Source organism: Cryptomeria japonica, chromosome 10 (assembly GCF_030272615.1).
Source record: "Cryptomeria japonica chromosome 10, Sugi_1.0, whole genome shotgun sequence".
NCBI lineage: Eukaryota > Viridiplantae > Streptophyta > Pinopsida > Cupressales > Cupressaceae > Cryptomeria > Cryptomeria japonica.
In genome coordinates, this window is record NC_081414.1 from 194004082 (window position 1) to 194024680 (window position 20599).

General features: G+C 32.9%; 1 protein-coding gene across 13 annotated transcripts in view; it reads right to left on the minus strand.

The window, feature by feature from the left end:
- LOC131079127 (uncharacterized) overlaps window positions 1–19925 on the minus strand; it is a 71226-nt gene extending 51301 nt beyond the window's left edge. For 6 of the 13 annotated variants that reach the window (XR_009113920.2, XR_009113921.2, XR_009113923.2 and 3 more), the window contains exons 1-3: window positions 19314–19925; window positions 16454–18556; window positions 16262–16336 (exon numbers count right to left, since the gene is read on the minus strand). Coding sequence is in view for 4 of the 13 variants with exons in the window: in XM_058017010.2 (XP_057872993.1) it covers window positions 16470–18556; window positions 19314–19374 (2148 nt within the window). In the remaining 9 variants the exon portion in view is untranslated. The remainder of the gene's footprint in view (window positions 1–16261; window positions 16337–16453; window positions 18557–19313) is intronic. The other 7 variants (XR_009113924.2, XR_009113922.2, XM_058017010.2 and 4 more) reach the window with 2 other exon arrangements.
- Window positions 19926–20599: the final 674 nt, after the last annotated feature.

The following is a 20599-nucleotide window of genomic DNA, read 5'->3' on the forward strand; positions in this document are numbered from 1 at the left end:
AAGTGCCCAATTTGCAACCCTTTGCAATTACCAAGGCTTCTTTTTCCACTTTCCATGTACTTGATTCAAAAGTGATGTCACATCCTTGAGCATCCAATTGCCCAACTAAAATTAATCTTTTGTGTTGAGAGACACTCATTTGCCAACAATATCACAAGGTTCATTATCACCAAGATAAACCTTACCAAAATTACCAATTTGATCATTTTTGAAGTATTCTCGACATGAAGTGGCATGAAAAGATGCTCCAAAATCAAGGACCCAAACACTTGTTTTAGCTTCTCCAATAGTTAGAACAAGAGCACCTACATCTTCTTCATATGTTGTACAATTTACCACATGTTCTTGGTGGCTAATTTTCGGCCTTCTTGAAAGACCAACATTTTTTCTTGATATGGCCTTCCTTGATAAGATACCAATAATTAATATTTCTGCATATTGACTTTGATGCCTTGTTGGACTTTGATCTTCTTCTATTGTTATACCTCCCTCATTCTTGTGATCTTCTTTTGTTGTTAGTTATCAAAGCTTCTCCCAATGAAGCACTTTGATTCTTCCTTCTTATTTACTCAGAAGAGTCTTGACAACATCATCAAATTTTAATACACTTCCCTTCTTGCCAAACATTGAGTTGTTGATACTTATAACAATTCCTTCCCAGCTATCAAGTAGAGAGCACAATAGCAAATTGACCTTGAATCAATGTATTAACTAATGATTTGATATAGTGTCGCCTTCCTTCATCTTCAGTTGTACAATTTCTTCATTACAAAAACTTTATTTGATGTCGAAGCCATCTCATGCATGTCGGATAATTTTTCCAACAATCCTTTTGATGTTTTCTTTGTTGCAACATTAATTAATACATTACTCAATAGAAAGTATTTTTACTGTCACTGCCTTCTTGTCTAATTTTTCCCAGTCTCCATTAGACATTGCAACTAACTTCTTTGCTTTGTCTTCCAATGTGATTGGGAGCGCTCTCTAAATCAACAATGCTTTCATTTGCGACTTCCACATTCTGAAGTTTTGAGCCAAGAATTTTTCAATCCTCCACTTATCTGCATCCTGCATCTCTTCTTAAAATCACTCAACTTTGATACCAATTGTCAATTATAAAGGGCAGATCTAAAGAAACACAAACTCTAATTTTAGTAAATACAAGTGCATCCTCATCACTTAGTACAAAAATTTTTAAAGTCTTCAAATATGTAAAAACGGCAGAAAGAAACGAAGAAACGGAGAAGGAAAACAGTTGATAACCGTTAGACTTCACACACTCAACATATTTAAATACTCTCAGAATCTTTTAAAACAATTTCTTTAACCAAATTAATACTTTGTGTTGCTCTAGGAAAAAATTCAGAGCTCTTAAATGTGATCCCAAACTTTTCTTTTAAATATCTAAGAATTCTCTTTACTGTTGCCCAATGCTATAACCTATCGTCGCTAGAAATTTGACCTACAATTTCGACTGTATGTACTACATGTAAACCATTATATACATTAGGCTTCTTTCGATAATCTGATATGGAATTAATTCATGATATGTTCCAAGCTTTTTCTGGCATCGTTGTACCCGAGACATTTCGGAGATGCGGAGGCGTCCCCAGTTTGTCCCTTAACCTTGACCTCCAACAGCAAACGTTTCATACGTGTGAGAAATAATAGGAAATGACAGGGATGGTCTGCGATCCCCACTCAAAAAATTTCTAAAATTTTAAGAACTAGCCTATATCTTACAAAATAAAATAAAATAAAGATTGCTAGAGGAATTTTAAAAACTTGCCTACATATAATGAAATAATATGAGATTGCTAGTGGACCCATAAGGCCCCCCACACAACTTCCATAGCCCTAAAACAAGAAGATTTTATTCCCATTACCTACTCTTTCAAACCAAAACAAAACAGCCGCCAAAATAATAGCTCAACGACCATAGATAGTTTGAAACTTAGCATTTTGAAGAGCAAAACAGTGTACTTTAAAGATATAAAGCCAGCAGCATTAGTGACGAGTTGTAGCGTAACAGAAAAGGTAGGTAGCTATCCCTGTTTTTCTGAAATTTATTTAAAAAACCTCGATATTCATTAGATTGAAAAAATAAAATCATTTTCAGTTTGTACTTTACACAATTTTTTCCTCAACGCAATAACATGAGCAGAAATGAGTAGTAAAAAAGAAACAATTGACGTGGAAAAAAAGTTCATCATGGTCTGGAAATGGTGTGGGTGAAATGGGACAGTCTAGTAATCTGTTAAATTATGCCCTTCTATTCTCTAAGTTCTTATACAAAGGGTCTATTCAAATCATCTAAGTCTCTTTTTTAATTTGTAAGAAATTTATAAAAAGAATTAAGAAAAATATGGGGGATTAGAGTTTGGTTGTACAACAAAGATTTAAGGGAGCTACACTAATGTATTGAGTCCCATACAAAATGTATTATCGTTATTCTCTTCTGTGTGTCAAGGGAGGTGTTTATATTTGTAACAAATCAATGTTGATTAGAAAATTAAAAAATAGATAAAATATACTAGAATCTATATTTGAAATATCTTGTTATGAGGATAACTTTCATGCAAAATTTTGTGTTATGATTATTTTGTTTGCTCTGCATTAATAGTTGGTGCATATTGAAATATTCCATATGGCTTGGGAAACAAAATGGTATCACATAGAATGTTTAAAGGGCACGCATATATACCAAGAGTATCATCTACAAAGAACCTAATCTGTTTTTTCTTATGTCATAAAATTGAAAAATACTATTTTACAAGTGTTGCCCACAAGTGAGACACACCTCTAGCTATTTCCATCATTTAATAGTCTCTCCGACTATCTATCAGCAAAAGCTTTGAATACAACTTAAACATCTCCAATGCATCCAACCTAAGTTGAAGAAAATAATCAGATGTCATTTTTTAGAAGTCATCAATAAAAAGAGTAAGCTTCGTTGTGTGATGCAAGCTAATGCCTAAATGTACTGAGTCCAATCATTCATATGTTCGTGTTTTCTTCTTTGAAAATGGAGGTTTGTGTTGCTTCACACTCTCCCAACTTGGCTAGCACTTAAACATCTAGATTATCGCTCAAAATTTCAGAAAAGTACATTGTTACATGTCCAAATCTATGAATCCAAAACACATATTTGCCTTTCTAGTTACTACGTGTTCCCATTATTTCTACTTTTATATTGCATATAATCTGCATATATTTCCCTCTTTTAAATACTCTTTAAAATGACTATTCCCTTACATATTTAGAACATAGGTGTTGTTACCAAATTATGTTGATATTCATGCTTGATTATGCCACATATTGCAGATTTCCTCATATGCACCATCAGACATTTTTAGCGAAATGTTTCATACTCCAATCATTTCATGCGTACTATTATCACCAAGAATAACATTCTCACCCTTGGGAATCTCAATGTACTTTGTGGACCAATCTTTTTTTGGGTGTCATATGCTGCATTGCTCTATCATCCAAATACAACACCTAATCTTGTGAGTGTAGTCATTGGAAAACAATTGCTGTTCTGCACTATATGAAGCTACATTAGCTGCTTCTTCTTTTTTACCTCTTCAAACTATGCTAAGTTTAGCTGCTTCTTCTTTTTTACCTCTTCAAACTATGCTAAGTATTTCTTGCATCACTTTTTAAAATATCCTTGACTATTCTTAGAGGCGCTTTGTCGTCACTTATACTATTCTTTGCCTTGACCATATATCTTGCTAAGAATACTATTATAACTTTCAACATTCAACATTGCATCCTTCCATCTTACTTCTACTTGAAGCAGTAATGTTGCTACATTCTGCAAATTTAGATTCGCTTGAGTGCTAAGAGTTACAGCTAAACTTGAATAGGATGTTGGCAAGCTCCCAAGGAGTGGCATTATCGCAACTTCTTATGAAATCGTTGACCCACATTCTACCAACCAATTTTTGAGAGATATTGATTCATATGCTCTACAATACTGTGGGATTCACGCATTTCAGTTATTGGAATTTCTTTCAAAGATATAGTGATGTATTGACATCTCTTAGTTCGTCTACTTATACCAAGATTCGTTTGTTGTATTTGACTTACTAATATGGAGAATCACATAATCACTTAAATTTAATAATATCCAAGAGTAAGACTTGTCGTCTCTCACCTGCCACTTGCCGACGGCATCTGCATCTGATGCAAGCTTGGCCTCTTTTCCATCAACTGACCCAAACAAGTCCTTGTTTAGGAAAAATATATTCACTCAGGGATTTTAGATATTAAACCCTTCACCATTGAACCACCCTACAAACCTTTGTGATTCTATTAAGTCATCTATTACTATCGATGTGTCCTTGTAGCTTCAGAATCTTAGAAGAATGCTCGCTGACAAAAGAAAATTGAGACTTACAGGTTTGGTATCATGTAAAATATTGAGTCGATTTCAAACGTGCTCAATAAATAAAATACTTTTAACTGAAAACAATATTGCTCAAAATCGCTTTAACCTTTCTTTTAAATTTTATATATAATATATTTATACATGTTAAATGAGTTTTAACTTCACGTAAAAAGCTAATCATCAATAAAATAAATTGTAACAAACTATGGACACCTTTATAGTACATGCTTTATTCATTTATGCACCTACATTCTCACTTTAATTGCATGCGTTAAAAGCTACTTTTCTAAGTCTAATTGTATGCTTTATGCAACAAGAGATCTTTAGGTAATTCTATTTTTAATAATTGGATTTGATTCTAGTTGTCCTACTACATGCATTATATAAAGCGAAAAATTTTGAATGGGTTAATTTTTTTTGGACAAATAATATATTAAGATAAGCATGAAGAGCGAGGGTATGAAGCTATTGATTCAAAACCTTAGCTCAATTTTAAAGAAACTTTCAAGAAAAAATAACATGTTGAGATCTAAGATCTTTGTGGATTTCATTATGAGTCTTGGGTTTTCTAGTATTAATCTCCTTATCTTCTAATAAATCAAAAGATTTTGGGATACGAAGATCAATCTATTCTATCTTATTTGATTTAGTAGAACTACTTATAAAGAAATATATAGAAAATGTGTTTCAACACGTAGAAGGTGGACATGAACTAGGAAATCTCTCATAAAAGTTACCTCTACCTCATATAATTGCATCTCCTTTCTCTAGATCATGAAGATAATATGGCTTAGATTCTTTCTTGTAAATAAAAGGTTGATACAAGTATCTCATGTGGTTGAGGAAATTTTAAAGATCAAAGTGCACTCTTTTCTTATCCAATCTTTTTCTCTACATCATCCTAAGTTCACGTCCTAAACTCTTCAATTTGGTAATGATCTTCTATATATTATCAAATGAGAATTAGTTGAAAGGTTGTTGAGTTGACTCTTCAATTAAAATATCTCTGCCTTAATCAATTTCAAGAAGATAAAATAATTTTAATAATTCAAAATCTCGGCTAACCAATATGAGCTAGCTCAAGTATTCCTTGTACTTCTTCACATCTTCCATAGATTCTTCTTATGTATACCTTGTGCTTCTTAATCCACCTATCATAAATAATCACAAACCTCTACTACAAAATAAATATTTTTTGTATTTCTAATTGCTTACAAATATTCTTCTTATATGAGCATCAATATAAGAAAAATACAATCTCTTGCAAGCATAATCATGAGGCTAATACAAGCTGCTTTCGAGCAACCACACTAGAAACCACCTCTACACCAGAAGCCAACTATAGAAAAGCAAGAATCTCAACTTAAAATATGTCCCTTTGGGATTTAAACTTGGGTCTCCATAATAAGAACTCACTTCTTTAACCAATTAAGCTCCACCCCAATAAATATTCTATTTTTGCCTTTAAACACAAACTTAGGGCATCTAAGCTTATATGTTGGTAACAAAGAGGAAGACGTGCTAGTTTACAATATTGTATTCTAAAACACTAATGTTGGAATACATATTGCCAACTTGATAAGAATCAAATTTGGTATAATCATTACTAATGAATGTGAAGTAATAACATAGATGACATGGACCCTCTCAAAGTCTTAAGACTGGTTTCATTATTTCACATATCCTATTGGAAACATTTTAACTAGATCATCCAACTTCTTGTAGAAACTCTTCATCGATGGCCTTTCTTTCGTAGTAAAAATAATTGGTACAGATTTTTTTCTCGACATATATCCCTTTCCATTAGTTTTGATATTCGTAAATTACTTTAGAGGCTTGGGCTCTCACTTAGGGACCTTTGACCTCTTAATTTTTATTGGCTTTCTTTCTATAAAATATAATTTTGGGATCTGAGCTTCTCAAAATACAATCCTTCCTCTTTCCCTACTAGTTAAGTAGAAAGAATAAAATTGTATTGCTTACCAAGCATAAAAAAAGTAGAGAGAAACATTTTATAGATTAGGAATTTTTTGAAGAATTGTGTGTACTAAAGTGATCCAGGGCCCAAGATGGTACCTAAGGATAGACACACCTAGTGAGGTATGTGTTATAGCACAAGTATAAATATTAATGATAAAAGTTGAAAACTATATCAAAATACAAAAGACAATGAAAAGACTAATAATAGAATGAGTTAGAAACTTTAGTGAGAACTATAATGCAAATTTTAGAATGAAGTAGTTTTGAATATGGTTCAAGTGATCAAATATATTGAATGCTTAAGTTATCCTCCTATCGATTACTAAGCTAGATAAATCACCAATTATTTTTCCTCATTACATAGAATGGTAGTTTACAATAATATATATATGAGAAAACAAAGGAGTGTTGGGCAATTACAAAGGCTTGCAATTCTGACAAATGTTAGCTTCATTATTAAGATTCATTTGTTCCACAATTACCTAGGAATGGTGTTTCAAGTATATATAGAAGATGGATGTCAAGATAAACACTGTCAAATGTGTGCAACAAGATTGAGGAGTTAGACTATCATGTTGCTGCCTTGTATTTTGGACATGATGCCCAAGATGAAGGAGCTACATGAGCCATGCATTAGGGTTAACGGAATTACACATTCTTAAGCATCCTAAATATTTCAAGAATCACCTATTTATTTATCAACATATTTCTCTTGACACTCCTAGTATTATATGTCATATTTTATTCAATGTAAAGAGAGATAGTTTTCTCATAAATCAAATGATAGTTATTTGAGAATTTAATGAGTTCACTCTCCAATTGAAGTAGATCTTTGTCTCATTTATTTTTTGTAATGAGACACTCAAAAAATTCTCATGTCTTGTATGATTAGTAGTTTGTGTCAATATAAAATCGTTAGTCTAATCAATACACATATTTCATCACATCTACATCTATAAAATTTTTGTATCTGCACCTTGTAATTTTTTATCACCACATCACCATTAACTACAAACCTTTACTAAATAATAAATATTTTATTTTTCTTCTTAAATTTATAACTAAAAAACATCTAATTACATTAAGTTGTTAGTTGAATTAAAAATACTCTAAAATGAGAATGGAAGAAGACATACTACGAACTTAAAAAGAATCAAATGTGTTGCAACAACTAATTTAACACACATGAAATCCTTTTTTATTTATTTATGATAATATACAAATAAAAGATTTACTCTCAACTTTTCCAAATAAGAAACATAACTCTCAACAATGACGCCAAAACCAACCACGCAAAGTGCAATGATATTTCCTATAAATATTTTATGAGATCACTATTAATATTTATTAAAGAAATTAATGAAGTATCTACTAAGCCATGTGTTATAATCTACGTTTTCCTCAATAATACGAGATAAAATAGGCGTATTAAAGGTGATATAATAACAGCAATGGCATGAACCTTCCTAAAAGTTTCGAGCTTTTTTTGTTGCTTACCTCCTATTGAAAGAATCTTCTATAGTAAACAAAAGCTATAAATATGTCTTGGTGATTCTTTCCCTTTCCACAACTTTCATAAGTGGAGATTACTTTACGAGCCTGGTTTTTTACTTGGGACCGTTTCATCCCTTTTTAATTGTTGGCTTTTGTTTTGCAACATGTCCTTGAGTTTGAGATCCTACCTTTCCCAAATATAATTACTCTTCTTTTGCTTTTCTAAAGCAACTCTCAATAATTGACACAAATAATAAAAATCACTATATTCTATAATATAAAGGAATTAAAAGTTTCTTAAATAAAATTATCTTTTAATTTGTTTATAATATTTTTGTTGGTTATTGAGGAGGAAAATTTAGAAGACATTAAAAATCAATTAAAAATTTATGAGAATCATGTATAGTGTTTGCATTTAATTTTACGATGAAAAATATATTTATTTAATTATGTGAAATAGAAAATAAAGAAATTTTAACGGAAGATAAAATGATTGATTCATCTCCTACTGATTGTTGCATGGTTTGAGCCATATTCAAACTCATTACTAAACTAGTACTAAATGGAAGATGTTGAAAAACCTTAAGCAACTCCTAGCTTTCTTGTTTTATGACTATTGCAATAAGCTAAATTTGAAGGAACATGATAGTAAGATGGTTGAAAATCACAATGGATAATTTCTATTAGATAACAAGAATTTTGTTCTTAAGTTTCATAATGACTTACACTTAAAAAGATGTAATATAGCGAACATTGGTGGAGAGAAGGTCAATGGATCAAGGATTAAAAAGTGAATAATGTAATAATAGTAGGATGTGGAGTAGATCGTGTACATAAGAATTAAAACATTATTGACACATACTTTTTTTGGCTACCATACATAGATTATGCACCTAGGAGCCACAAAAAGGATTGTTAACAAGCTCAAATTACTAGTAACAATGAGGTTCACCAAATCCATCAAAGTTCAAGAATCTTTCAATACACTCCTAAAGAAAACCACCCCTAATTCATAACCAATGTAAGGGCCACAAACATCATACAAAACTAACATTGTAATCCTTTCATCAATCCACCATGTATTCCTAGATACCACCATCCATGCACCAAAAAGATAATAACCAAACCATACTCTTCCTATGATAGTGTAAACCACTATCCAATATACACATATCATTTTTCTCAAAAAATAGAACTATTGACCTTCAAAGTAATATATCAGCCATTGTAATAATATCCACAATCTTCAAAATAACCAAGTCCATATTAAATTAAATATCATGGCAGAGTTTGGAGCCAGATTACATACTCCCCCCATTCCTACATAAGCCACTTAATATTTTTCAACCTTCCTCTGAAACTTGATATGAATCAAGCACTTGCTTGTCCCAAACATCTTGTCACAATGATTAACAAGCACATTGAAGCCAACCTCTAATGATCTAAATTCGCATTTAGACCCTTCATCAATTTTATAACTACTTGGTGAAGATGACATACATTCTTGCTCAAACCATAAAAATACCCAATATAATAATTAAAAATGTTTCTACCTAGTTTTCAAAATCATTGATGTCATCATGAAGAAGATACATTCCAAAAACTGAAGATAACAACATTGAAAACTTAAATCTTGTATTGCATCAAACACATTATGTCTACCCATCGACTATTTAGGATCTAAAAGCATCCTCCACATCACAACCCTAATCCCTACACTTGAAGAGCCATCTGCCTCCTTGGCTTATTCACATGCTCTCATATACCGACAATTTCAAACTTGGGTTCCCTATTGTGATTTTTAAGAATGCAAAGAAATCTCCTTGCATATCCTCTTGATACTCTTTGTTTCCATCAACTTTTTTTTTCACATTCCCAAGTGGATATAGCCATGCTACTAGAAAACACACCAAAAATGCAAGCACACTAATCTAAATCAAAACCTAACACAATGAGCAAGGTAAATCACATTCCAAAACCATCCAAACTTTGTGACACCTAATTAAATATGCACTCCTTGAAGACTTGTGATATTGGCAACCTCCACATTTATCATCACAAGCTTGTGTGCTATGATTTCATTTCTCCCATTCTTCTCACATCGACTCACATGCTCACCAATTCAACCAACTTCATATTCATAAATTCTCATTATATTATATCTCCATCTCTTATCAAGCCAACCAATCAACATATAGGTTTAAAAAAAAAACTAAAACTATAAAATTAAAAAATAATATATATGTCTATAATATTTACTACACTTCTCAAAATAAAAATAAAATAAATAATTATTAAATAATACAAATAAATCATGTACAGAAAATAAATAGTTGTAAAGCAAAATAAAATAAAATAAAGTAAACAACATAAATAAATAATTCTAAGTAAAATAAAACATAATATTTTCTATTTTGAAAAAAAATAATAAAAATAAATATTAAAAAAACATCATAGATTAACTAAAAGTGATAAAAAATAAAAAATACTTCTATTAAATATTTAACATTTAAAATTCTATGAACTTGAAGATTAATTTAAAGTTTAAACCAAAACAAAGTATAGTTTGAAACAATATTGAAGCATAAATTTATTATATTTATAATATTTTTTATTTTACAAACAAAAAATAGTATAGTTTGAAACCATTTCAAGAATCATAAACTTATTATATTTAAAATATTTTTATTTATAGAAAAATAAACGAAAATGACAAAAATTAATGTATTTATTCACTTTTTATATAAGAATGTAATGTACATTACTTTTCTAATATAAGAAAGTTATTTAATTTGATATGATATTTGATTGTTCTTTTTTAACAAATCTTATTATAAGTAAAGTATAATTCAATCCTATCATTATTTTTTTCACTTTAGATGACACTTAATATGTTTATTAAATATATCAATTTTTTAATTCAAAGAAAAAATATTTACCAGATATTTTTATTGCTCATTTCATAAATGATTTTTCATTTGATAACTCTTATATATTCAATAGCACTTTAATAAAATAAACAATAACATTAATTTTTAATATAAATATATACTAATATAAATTAAAATAATATTTTATTTCATTTTTACATTATTTCGTCGATAGGCGATCTACAATGGGATATATGGATCTATGTTGTCCGTAAACAAAAACTCATCTTAAAATAAATTTGACGGCCTCCGCCAAATTGCATGATAATAAAAAGTAGAATTGGCTTAAATGCAATTTAACGGACTATCAAAAATACCCAATGCATGTGCAGGTATTTAAAACTTTTTGTAACGCTGAAGGAGATTAAGGGCAATATAACGTTTCCATAGTTTTTGTTCTTTCCGACAGTTTCTATTCAACTATTTTCTCAACTTGGCCATTCAGAGTAACTATGCATCAGAGTTTTCTTTGTTGAAGGTTCCGGATTGAAGAATATCACAGAATCTCAAACACCATTTTGGTACATATTGCTTTTCATTTTCTGTATAATATGGCACAAAAGCATCTATTTTGATGAGATCCAAGTGAGTCTATGTTATCTTTCTGTACAGTAAATGGGAATAGAGTATAGTTTGATAGAACAAATATGTAGATTAAGATATTTATAGAAGACTATTCCTGCAAATTTTTTTGGTAGTGATCTTTTCAATAGATTATTGCCATCATTTGCTTTCCTTTCTTTGCATGGGCTGCAAAAATTTAAAGTATGATTGGGCAAAAATTTAAGTATGATTGGATTGATGTGCAGGCAAAAGAAAAATGGAAAGGGAGGAGGAGCGTGCAAATGGAGCTGAAACAGGCACGAGCAGCTCTAAAGAAAGTTGTGAGCTTTTAATGATTTTAGCTTTGTTTTTCTACGAATCTCAAATGTCCTTTGATTTCGTACACCATACCGGTTTTTTTTTTTTTACTTGGTTCTTTTATTTACTGTTATGTCATTTCCGCCACTTTTAAGAACTCCATAAATCCACTTTTTACTTTTTATTGTCATTTTAAAATGTTTCTTTGTATGTTTTGGCAAGTATAAGATTCGGAGTGGCACCCATGATTCATATGAGATTGTATGGCAGTAAGGTGTATTTACAAGACAAGAAACTAAGAAGTCAAGACCCTTCTCTTTCAGCTTCTCTCACTGCAATTGAACCTCCTTTTACTTAGAATGTGGTGTATTCAAGAATGAAACAAAAGACAACAGTAATTTGTGAATCTCCAACATCAAAGTTAGTGTCAATTCTCAAAGAAATAAATTATAATTAATGAGTTGATTTATTAAAAATATTAGAATTTTTTAATTGATTTTTACTTTTTTTTTAAAATATTGTACTATTCTCTAATAAGTAATTCTCTATCATAATATTTCAATGTTAAATTGATTAAAAAATAATTTTAAAAATCTTTATTATTTATTAAAAACGGAGTTTTTAAATTACAATAGATAAATGGGAAATAGATAAATTCCAAGAGCATTAGTTGTTTTAGTAATGTATACAACAAATAATGGTCTAGGTCATAGGTAGAGTGAAAAGGATAGGCTCTCTAATTTTTGTAAATAAGATGTGTAATCTCTTCTATAAGCCCTGTGTTGTTAATGGAAAAAATATTTTAGGAAAAGATGAAATATGAATTGAAAGCAAAAAATTTTTAAATGATTGATTAAGAATTATATATAGTGAAATCAGTTTTAAAGTTTTATTAAGTTTTTTGTTAAATTTATTGTAATGTGAGCTAGCTGGTGATTAGACATATTGGTGTATGCATTTATGCATCTATTGAATTCAAAAGAGACAATGAATCTTAAATTTTTAAAATGAAAAATTTGATATCTATCGGCGATTTTTACCTAAATTTTTTAAAATATAAGTATACTAGTTTAAGAATAATTGAAATGATATCCCTCACATTAGGTAAAATATATCTTTAATAAATTATTTGTGTTGAATAAATCGAAATTACTTTTATCTTATATTACAAATCTTCATCTTAAAATTAATTATCACTTCATTAAAAAATTGAGATCATTAATATTTATTTATTTTTGAAATTATAAAAGCCAACTCTTGAAAAAAAATCCTAAGTACTCTAATGATCTTCACTTCAAACTTCGAAAAGAGGAAAAACTTCGAATTTCTAAAGGCGAACGTGTATATATATATATATATAAAACTCTCAACATAACTCTCTTTCCATATCATGCAAAAACAATGGTTTGAGATCTTAATAAACATGCATATGTTGCTTTCGGTAGAAGACAAACAAATATGACTCATAGGTTCATGTTTTAAGAGAATCGAGTGGTCAATCATTTTGCATAATTTTAAGAAGTCTTTTAAATCTTATAAAACAATCTAATTGAAATTTAAGAAAGCAAAATAATTTTATACTAGTAAAATTGATATGTTTGGAAAATCAAAATATTAAAATAAAAAAGTTAATGAAATAATTTATTACATAATTTATAAGAATAATAATAATAATAATATTTTATTATTAGATATTAATGTTCATTTTAATATTTAAATATACTATAGATATAAAATATGAAATCATCTAGTCTTATAAAATTCAAATTCTTTTAAAATTCTCTTTCATGTATTTAAAACAAATCAAATATTATATAACTTTTAATTTTAATTAAATATTATAATTTTTATATAATATTTTAATTATTTTATAATTTTCATTTCTTTAACTTATATTTAAAATCTTTATATATAATATATATATTCTTTTTAATAACTTGTTTAGTATAATATTTTAATTATGTTATTGTATAGATATTATCATAATATGTTAGTTTATAAAGAAATGTTGTTATGTATTAGGGATAGAGACAACGATTTTAGTAATATATCTCGTAAATATCTAAGATGCTAAAAGAGGGAGATATTTGATCTAACACATTTATGATATAGGAAATTTTGGGTAAATGAAAAAGTTTAAATTTATACTTATTTGTATTTATACATACTTGCAAATAAAATTAATTACCTTTAAGTAAGTTTCACAATAAATATGTTTGTAAATACTTTATAAGATAATTATAGATTTCACTCAATAGAAAAAATAACATAAAATCTATTTTATAGAATCATATGTAAAACAATTAGAAAATTCTCATAACAAACATTCACCAAAAATTATCATACATCATATTAACAATAATAATATTACTCAAGAAACAAATATTATAAAACATCTTTATTATTTTTATGTTAAATAATAATAATAAACTTTAAAATATAAATAATATATAATAAATGTATACGTATAATTACATAAATCCATTGCCAAAGAACTTTGTTCACTTTTTTCAATCAATTTGAAGGACTGTTCAACTAAAATTAAATATTTTCTATCACTACAATTATTTTTAAGTACAATTAAATTTAATAATTATTAGCTATTAAAGTCTACTACAGAATGCAATTTAATTTAGATAAATAACCCACTTTCAGTGATGGTAAAGAAAGCCAGCTCAAATTTCTAACTAATCGTTCTCTGAACTCTTATCAGTGAATATAGCGGCAAGGCACCAGGAATTAGGTTCAAAACATCCCTTCAAAAGGTTCAAGTATTCAGTAGACAGCTAATTAATCGAGATCAATATGAGTTCAATCAAAAGGAAATAAATTGAACTCGTCCGGTTATTTTGCAAATAAGGAAATAGCGAAGTCAAGCAGACTACAAATCTCAGTAATGCAGTAATGCCCAACTACGTATCACTGGCTTCCCCGTATCATTACGATTATCCTGTATTACCATTACCTGTGACAGGAATATAGAACCTATGTGATGTACATAAATAGTATGCAGCTCCGCGAACATCTCAATCAGTAAACAAATTATGTAGCATTGTAGCACAAGTTTGACATGTATCAGCTTTGCCAATAATTGCATTCTTTGAGAAGGTTGACTTGATTTAATTTAAAGATGTCAGCTATGAAAGTGAGAATTAGTGAAGAACTAAGAATATAAACTAAAATTGGTGGTACAGAGGAAACTGAGCATGGGGTATATACTATTCAGAGGACACAATGTTGCTCTTGATTTAGGTATTTGTTTATATAATGGCACAACGTTTACACCACGTCACAGCATGGGAAACTCTCCGTTTCAATTTATAAAAAACTCTTAATATGTATGCAACGGTCGTTTCGCATGGCCATTTATTCATTTGAGGATGAAATTCAGTTGATCATATAATTTACACGCGTACATCTCTCTTCGATGGGCTGCGAACTTTAGATGGGAAAGAAATTTGTAATTAATAAAAATCCTCATGTAACAATTTTCTAAAGGGGGAGTGCTTTCATCAAACTATTTTTCACAGGTGCCAATTTTCTTTTAAGTTGCTTCAGAAACTTCAGAATTCAAATGCAATGAAGGTGATGTGATTGAAAACAGCTTTCAAGTTTTGACTCGTTGACCGGATTTTATTTGACAAACATGAGCAATCAGCGGAGAATTAAGTAGCTACCTCCAGATTTGTGGCGTGCAAAGTTTCCCTGAGAGAAAACGTTACCTTTTACCTTAAGAAATGGTTAAGTAGAGAATGGAGGTGGAGTAATTACCAACTCACTCGAGTTCAACTGTGATTCGTAACAGATAACTATGTCTGATCCTGTGCTATTGGAGTGCATTTTAACAATATCCACTTTCTGAATAGTCAAACAAAACCTAAGATGGAAACTAATGAATAAGTAAAGCCCAAAGATAGTGAGAACATTTGCGGACGATAGAATCTGAAATTTCACGTCATAGATTTTTGTGCGTTTACTCGTACTGTTCAACAGGAAGTTTTGCGCTCGAGGTGAACGAATCTATTTTACGGTTTCGGTGGTTCCAGAAGTAGGTTAACACACTCGGACTAGGTCCAAACTCAGGGCTCGATAACCAAGATTAAGCATCCACACCAGCAAAGGAAGACGGTTCTGATCGATATGTATGTACGTGCGATATGTAAATAATGGTCGTATTAGATTATAAGAAAGAGCTGTGGTAGCTTACCTAGGTGCCTAAGGAGGCGAGCATAATGTGGAATTAAATCCCAGCATATATGCCACAGACAATCAACAGCTAGATTTGGGGTAATGGAAGTTTTTAATGTTTTAATATTGGGATAACACTCTCAGGATATTTGATTGCCCTTTCCATTCGAATTTAACCGAGGAATTCGTTATCTCAAGTCTAGATGCATTTGGAAACATAATAACGGTGGCAAGTTAAAGATGCATTTTGAACACACACACCAGTATTTGAGAAGTCATTGGAAGGCATAAACTTCAGTCAATTATGCTAACAAATCACGAGATGCAGATATATATTTCTATTACATTATCAAAGAGCAAGCATTATATACTAGTGCAATATATCGATAGAAGAAAGTAATCAATCCCTTACAAAATTTTCACACATTGATAAGAACGACATGCATGCTACTGAAGAAGATCCGCCACTGAGATCCTTCTCCTTACCCTAACGATTCATGTCAAAAGTTTATTGACCAACATTAGATAAGTGAGGAAAGATGAAGGATATTAGCTGTTGTCAACCATACATGCAAGGAAAAGATGTGGAATTCGTAGTACATACCCGTTTGTGAGTTGCTTCATTGTTGGGTGTTCCCGTCCAAAATGGAACTAAACCGCTCTGGTATACGAGCATCGTAAGGATGAAAAGGAAGCACGTTCAGTCTTGTAGAAGCTTCAGCATAGACATTCTTCTGCGTGTGGAGAGGAGGATAATTTGTAATACAAGATGATGGATTGGACTGAAGGGGTCCCCTATTGGTACAAAAGCCTGGCGTTGAGAAATTTGCATCGCTGCCATGGGCGGTAACAAACGTAGAAGCAAAATGTTTTGGCATTGCTTGCGATTGGTGCTGCTGAGAAGGATAGGAAGTAATTGGATTTAAATAGATTTGTACTGCATTTCTTTGCTTGGGATCATTATATGTAATCCCGGAGTCTGCCATTTCATAAGAACTCCACATCCCAGGTTGCATAGCTTGCTGTAATGCTACGGTGGAAGATGTGCCCAAATGACCCATGTGTTGAAGCTGTCGAGAATCCTTGCATAAAATGTCTGAGTAGGATAATTGCGTACAACAATCCCACAGTTGGTGCTGAATATGGTCCCCAGATACCTGGCTTGAAATCCCATAGGGAATCTCGTCCTTGTAGCTCCAACCGTTCATAAACTGACTTGGGAATGAAGATTCCAAGGAATTGGCCTGTGCGGATGCAGCAGGGATTTTGGCTGAAGCTGATTTCCTTTTAAATCTTTCTCTTGCTTCTTTCAGCCTAGCCGATTTTGACAAGGAGGAAGACTTGGATGTATACTCAGCACCCATAATGCTCCCATCCGAACCACTGCTGCTGCTCTTGCCCGCATCAGAACGCTTGCTGGGCTCAATAGTTAATTGCTTTTTGCTGAACTTGCTCTCGGTTTTTGGGCTTGCGGTAGCAGTTGCACTATCTCTACATTTAACGGGCGAACAGTTTGTAGATGCCAGGTTGGAGCCTGCTTCTACAACAGGCGCAGAGACAGAAAGAGAGTGCGAATCCGTGTCAGGTTCGGGCAGCTCAGCAATAAACGGCTGGGCTGCTTTGAGTAGCCAGTCCACAGCCAAACTGGGCTGCTCAAGGCCTAGCCTGTCTTGCAGGTCATAGAATTGAATTGCCGTAGATACAGACAGCCTCACCCTCCTGTCGCGAAGTCCTTTTGCAGTCCGGACTTTACTGTGCCGATCTTTACCACCTGTCAATCGAGAAACCCGTACTATTCTCGATTCCTCCTGACTTTTTCTCTCTGATTGCACCTCAAAACCCGCCGGTTTCTTCATAAGCTCCGCCGCCTTACGCTTTGAACCCTTCATCGCCGTTTGCATATGATCCGCTTCTTTCGGGCGTGCATTTGCACGTTCTTCCTGCATAAGGCACTCATTAATGGACTCGGACAGTATCTCCAGATCCCCGGAGCTCTTACTCAGCATGTTATGCGAGGATGCGTCGTCGGGTTTGAACTCATGACTTGACTCCAGCAGACTGGGGTTTATGCCAGTAGCTTTCAAAGCTCTTTGCCCGCCGGGGCTGTGAAGAGGCAGGTTCTGATTGCTACAGCTAATAAGTTCCATGTAGGCAGAAGCAGCACCAGCAGCAGGCTTCTGCTGAGCCCAGCTGCCGGCTTTGAATGCGTCCAGCATAGAGAGCGTACCGTTAGAGGTACTTTTGGCGAGATCCAGTACGAGCTTCTCCCCTGCTGCAAAAGTCGAAGATGAAGGGTCCCCGTAGCTGAATGCGACTTCCTCATCGGAGTACCGGGACGAAGTTTCACATCTTGTCGACCCCTGCGTTAGGCCCTCCAAACAGTTGCGTTTCAGGCTACAGCTACCTGCAGCCTTCACCTCGGGAACTAAACCTCCGTTAGCGACAAATTTAGGCTGGCCGGTAGCGTACCGTGATGGGGCACAAGGTGAAAATAGAGGAAATCTTCCCCCGCAGGCCATTATCGTGTACCTAGCTGTGCCTTGCCGTGCAGTGCCAACTGCCCTCCACCTTTCTCTTTCACTAATACTCCTCGTACATACTATGATCAAAGTGAGCAACAGTAGTCCGCTGTATCTGCACAACAAAGGACAATTGGTAAGTTGCACCGCTTTTCTCCGTAATACCCCACAAAACCACAACAAAAGACCTGTAAAAAAAAATGCAGAAAATTTTAGCTTTCGGCAGTCTGTAGTTTTCTTTTGAAGAAAAGGCTTTTTAATGAAACTACCTAGAGAGAAAAGGCTTTTTAATGAAACTAGAAACATGGATATCGAATCGTCAGACGTTTGGATCGTTGAAAACGCCAAATCTGCGGTCTTCCTTTGAGAACTTCAAATTTACGAATCCGGATGAGAGCTTAATTTTGCAATCCCTGTTGAAAGATTAAATTTGCCAGCTTCTTCCATTGTTCAATATTAAGGTTCTAGGGAAGCCTCAGCTTTAAACGCTAGATCCTTTCCATCTAGACTAATTATTTGAGATGTAAGCATCTACATTACCTAATACTGGAAAAAAATCCGAAACATCAGACATTTGAATCGTTTTCTTTGCTAGGGTTTCATTTTCCGACAGCTGCTTAAACACAGAAATCCTTAGTCATTTCCACTTGGAAGCGTTTCATGTTCCTAAGGCTCTGCGGATCAATAAGTCTTAGTCCTAAGCATAGATTTTCTAAGGGTTTATTCACTCGAATTCATGGCTTAACAATATAAAACTTCATATTTCTCTAAAGTTCGATTCTACAAGTACTTGAAAAACAAATTGCAACAGTCAAGACTCGAGTTCCATGTATGTCCACAAATAACAAAGTCGACCATTAAGCTCTCAAATTTTTTGATTGGAGGATTTTCATCCTAAACTCTGAATTTAAAAAATCAAAAAAGAGACAGAAAACATTAATTTACCTAAGATCTGTAGTCGAGGAATAAATTGAACGATGTTGCAGAGGGCAAAGGAAGGCAGCATCGGGCAGAAGCAGGTGCAAATTGTCCCCTCTCAGCCGGCTGTTCCCGCTTCCGTTTCAGCCTACATCTGATCTTCTCCTTCCCGAGCTGCTGCAGCGCACGCAATGAGAAAAGCCAAGGCAGGCGCAAATATATTTCCTCTCTCTCTCTCTCTCTCTCTCTCTCTCTCTTTCTGCTCTACAGCAACATTACCCGAGCCAACCTCGCTAGGGTTTCTTCCCTCCTCGAGATTCGAACGCAGCACCGGCAGCGTTGAATCCAAAACCGGAAACACAAATACCAGGTTCGAATTTGCACACCAAAAAAGTTTCAATGTCGGCCGCTGCTCTCCTTCACGGAAATCCTTAAAGCAAATGGCCAATAAACAAACAACCTCAAACCTCTTCCCTCACTCTCTCCTCTCCACGTTCACCATTAATATACCAAGCCAAGCTTAATGAATCGAGCGAACAGAATCCCTCATTCCTCATTCTTTCTTTTTCAACTTTGTTATTATTTTGCAGTTTTCCCTCCTTTTAATTACCCGAATGGTTAAATCGGTTCCGGGGCCCCTTCATTTTCCATTATAGTTTTTGTGGTGTGGTTATGCGCGCCACGCCTGCGGGGACGTCGCCATCAGCCCCTAAAAATGTACGACGCTATCGCAATTCCCACTAACGATAAAAGAATGAAAGCAAACAAAGTAGGCATAAGCAAATATGAAACGCCTAAGTAAGTACGATTATAAACTATTATTTTCCGTAACCCTTAATCCCACCCATTGTTAAAAAAAGAGTGTGATTACCTACCATTATCCCATCCCCATGCTATGCTCCACATGCACCGATGCCACGTCCTTTTCAAAATTAAACCCAATTTTCAAACTGCTTAACCAAAATCTAAATCTTGGCTTGGATTTGCATTTCTCTGCAACTTGTCACATTGGTATTGCTTAAAGGCGTGCCCACACCAAGCTTTTCACCGTACCTCAAACGCTTGTTTTCTAATTTAATTAGCTACCTATATTTCCATTTCATTTCATTCCGTTTAGGGGTGGTAGGCCTATAACCTATTTTAATTTCCTCCTATACCTATTTTAATTTCCTTCCTGTTTCAGGTCAATTTGGTAGCAAAGTCCTCGTTCTTTTTAGCCTTCACTTCCGCCTCCTTCCATATTTAGCAACTTATTCCTTTTTTCCACATCTTCAAAACAAAACAACTCTCTCGCGCATGAAGCAGCAGCCTAA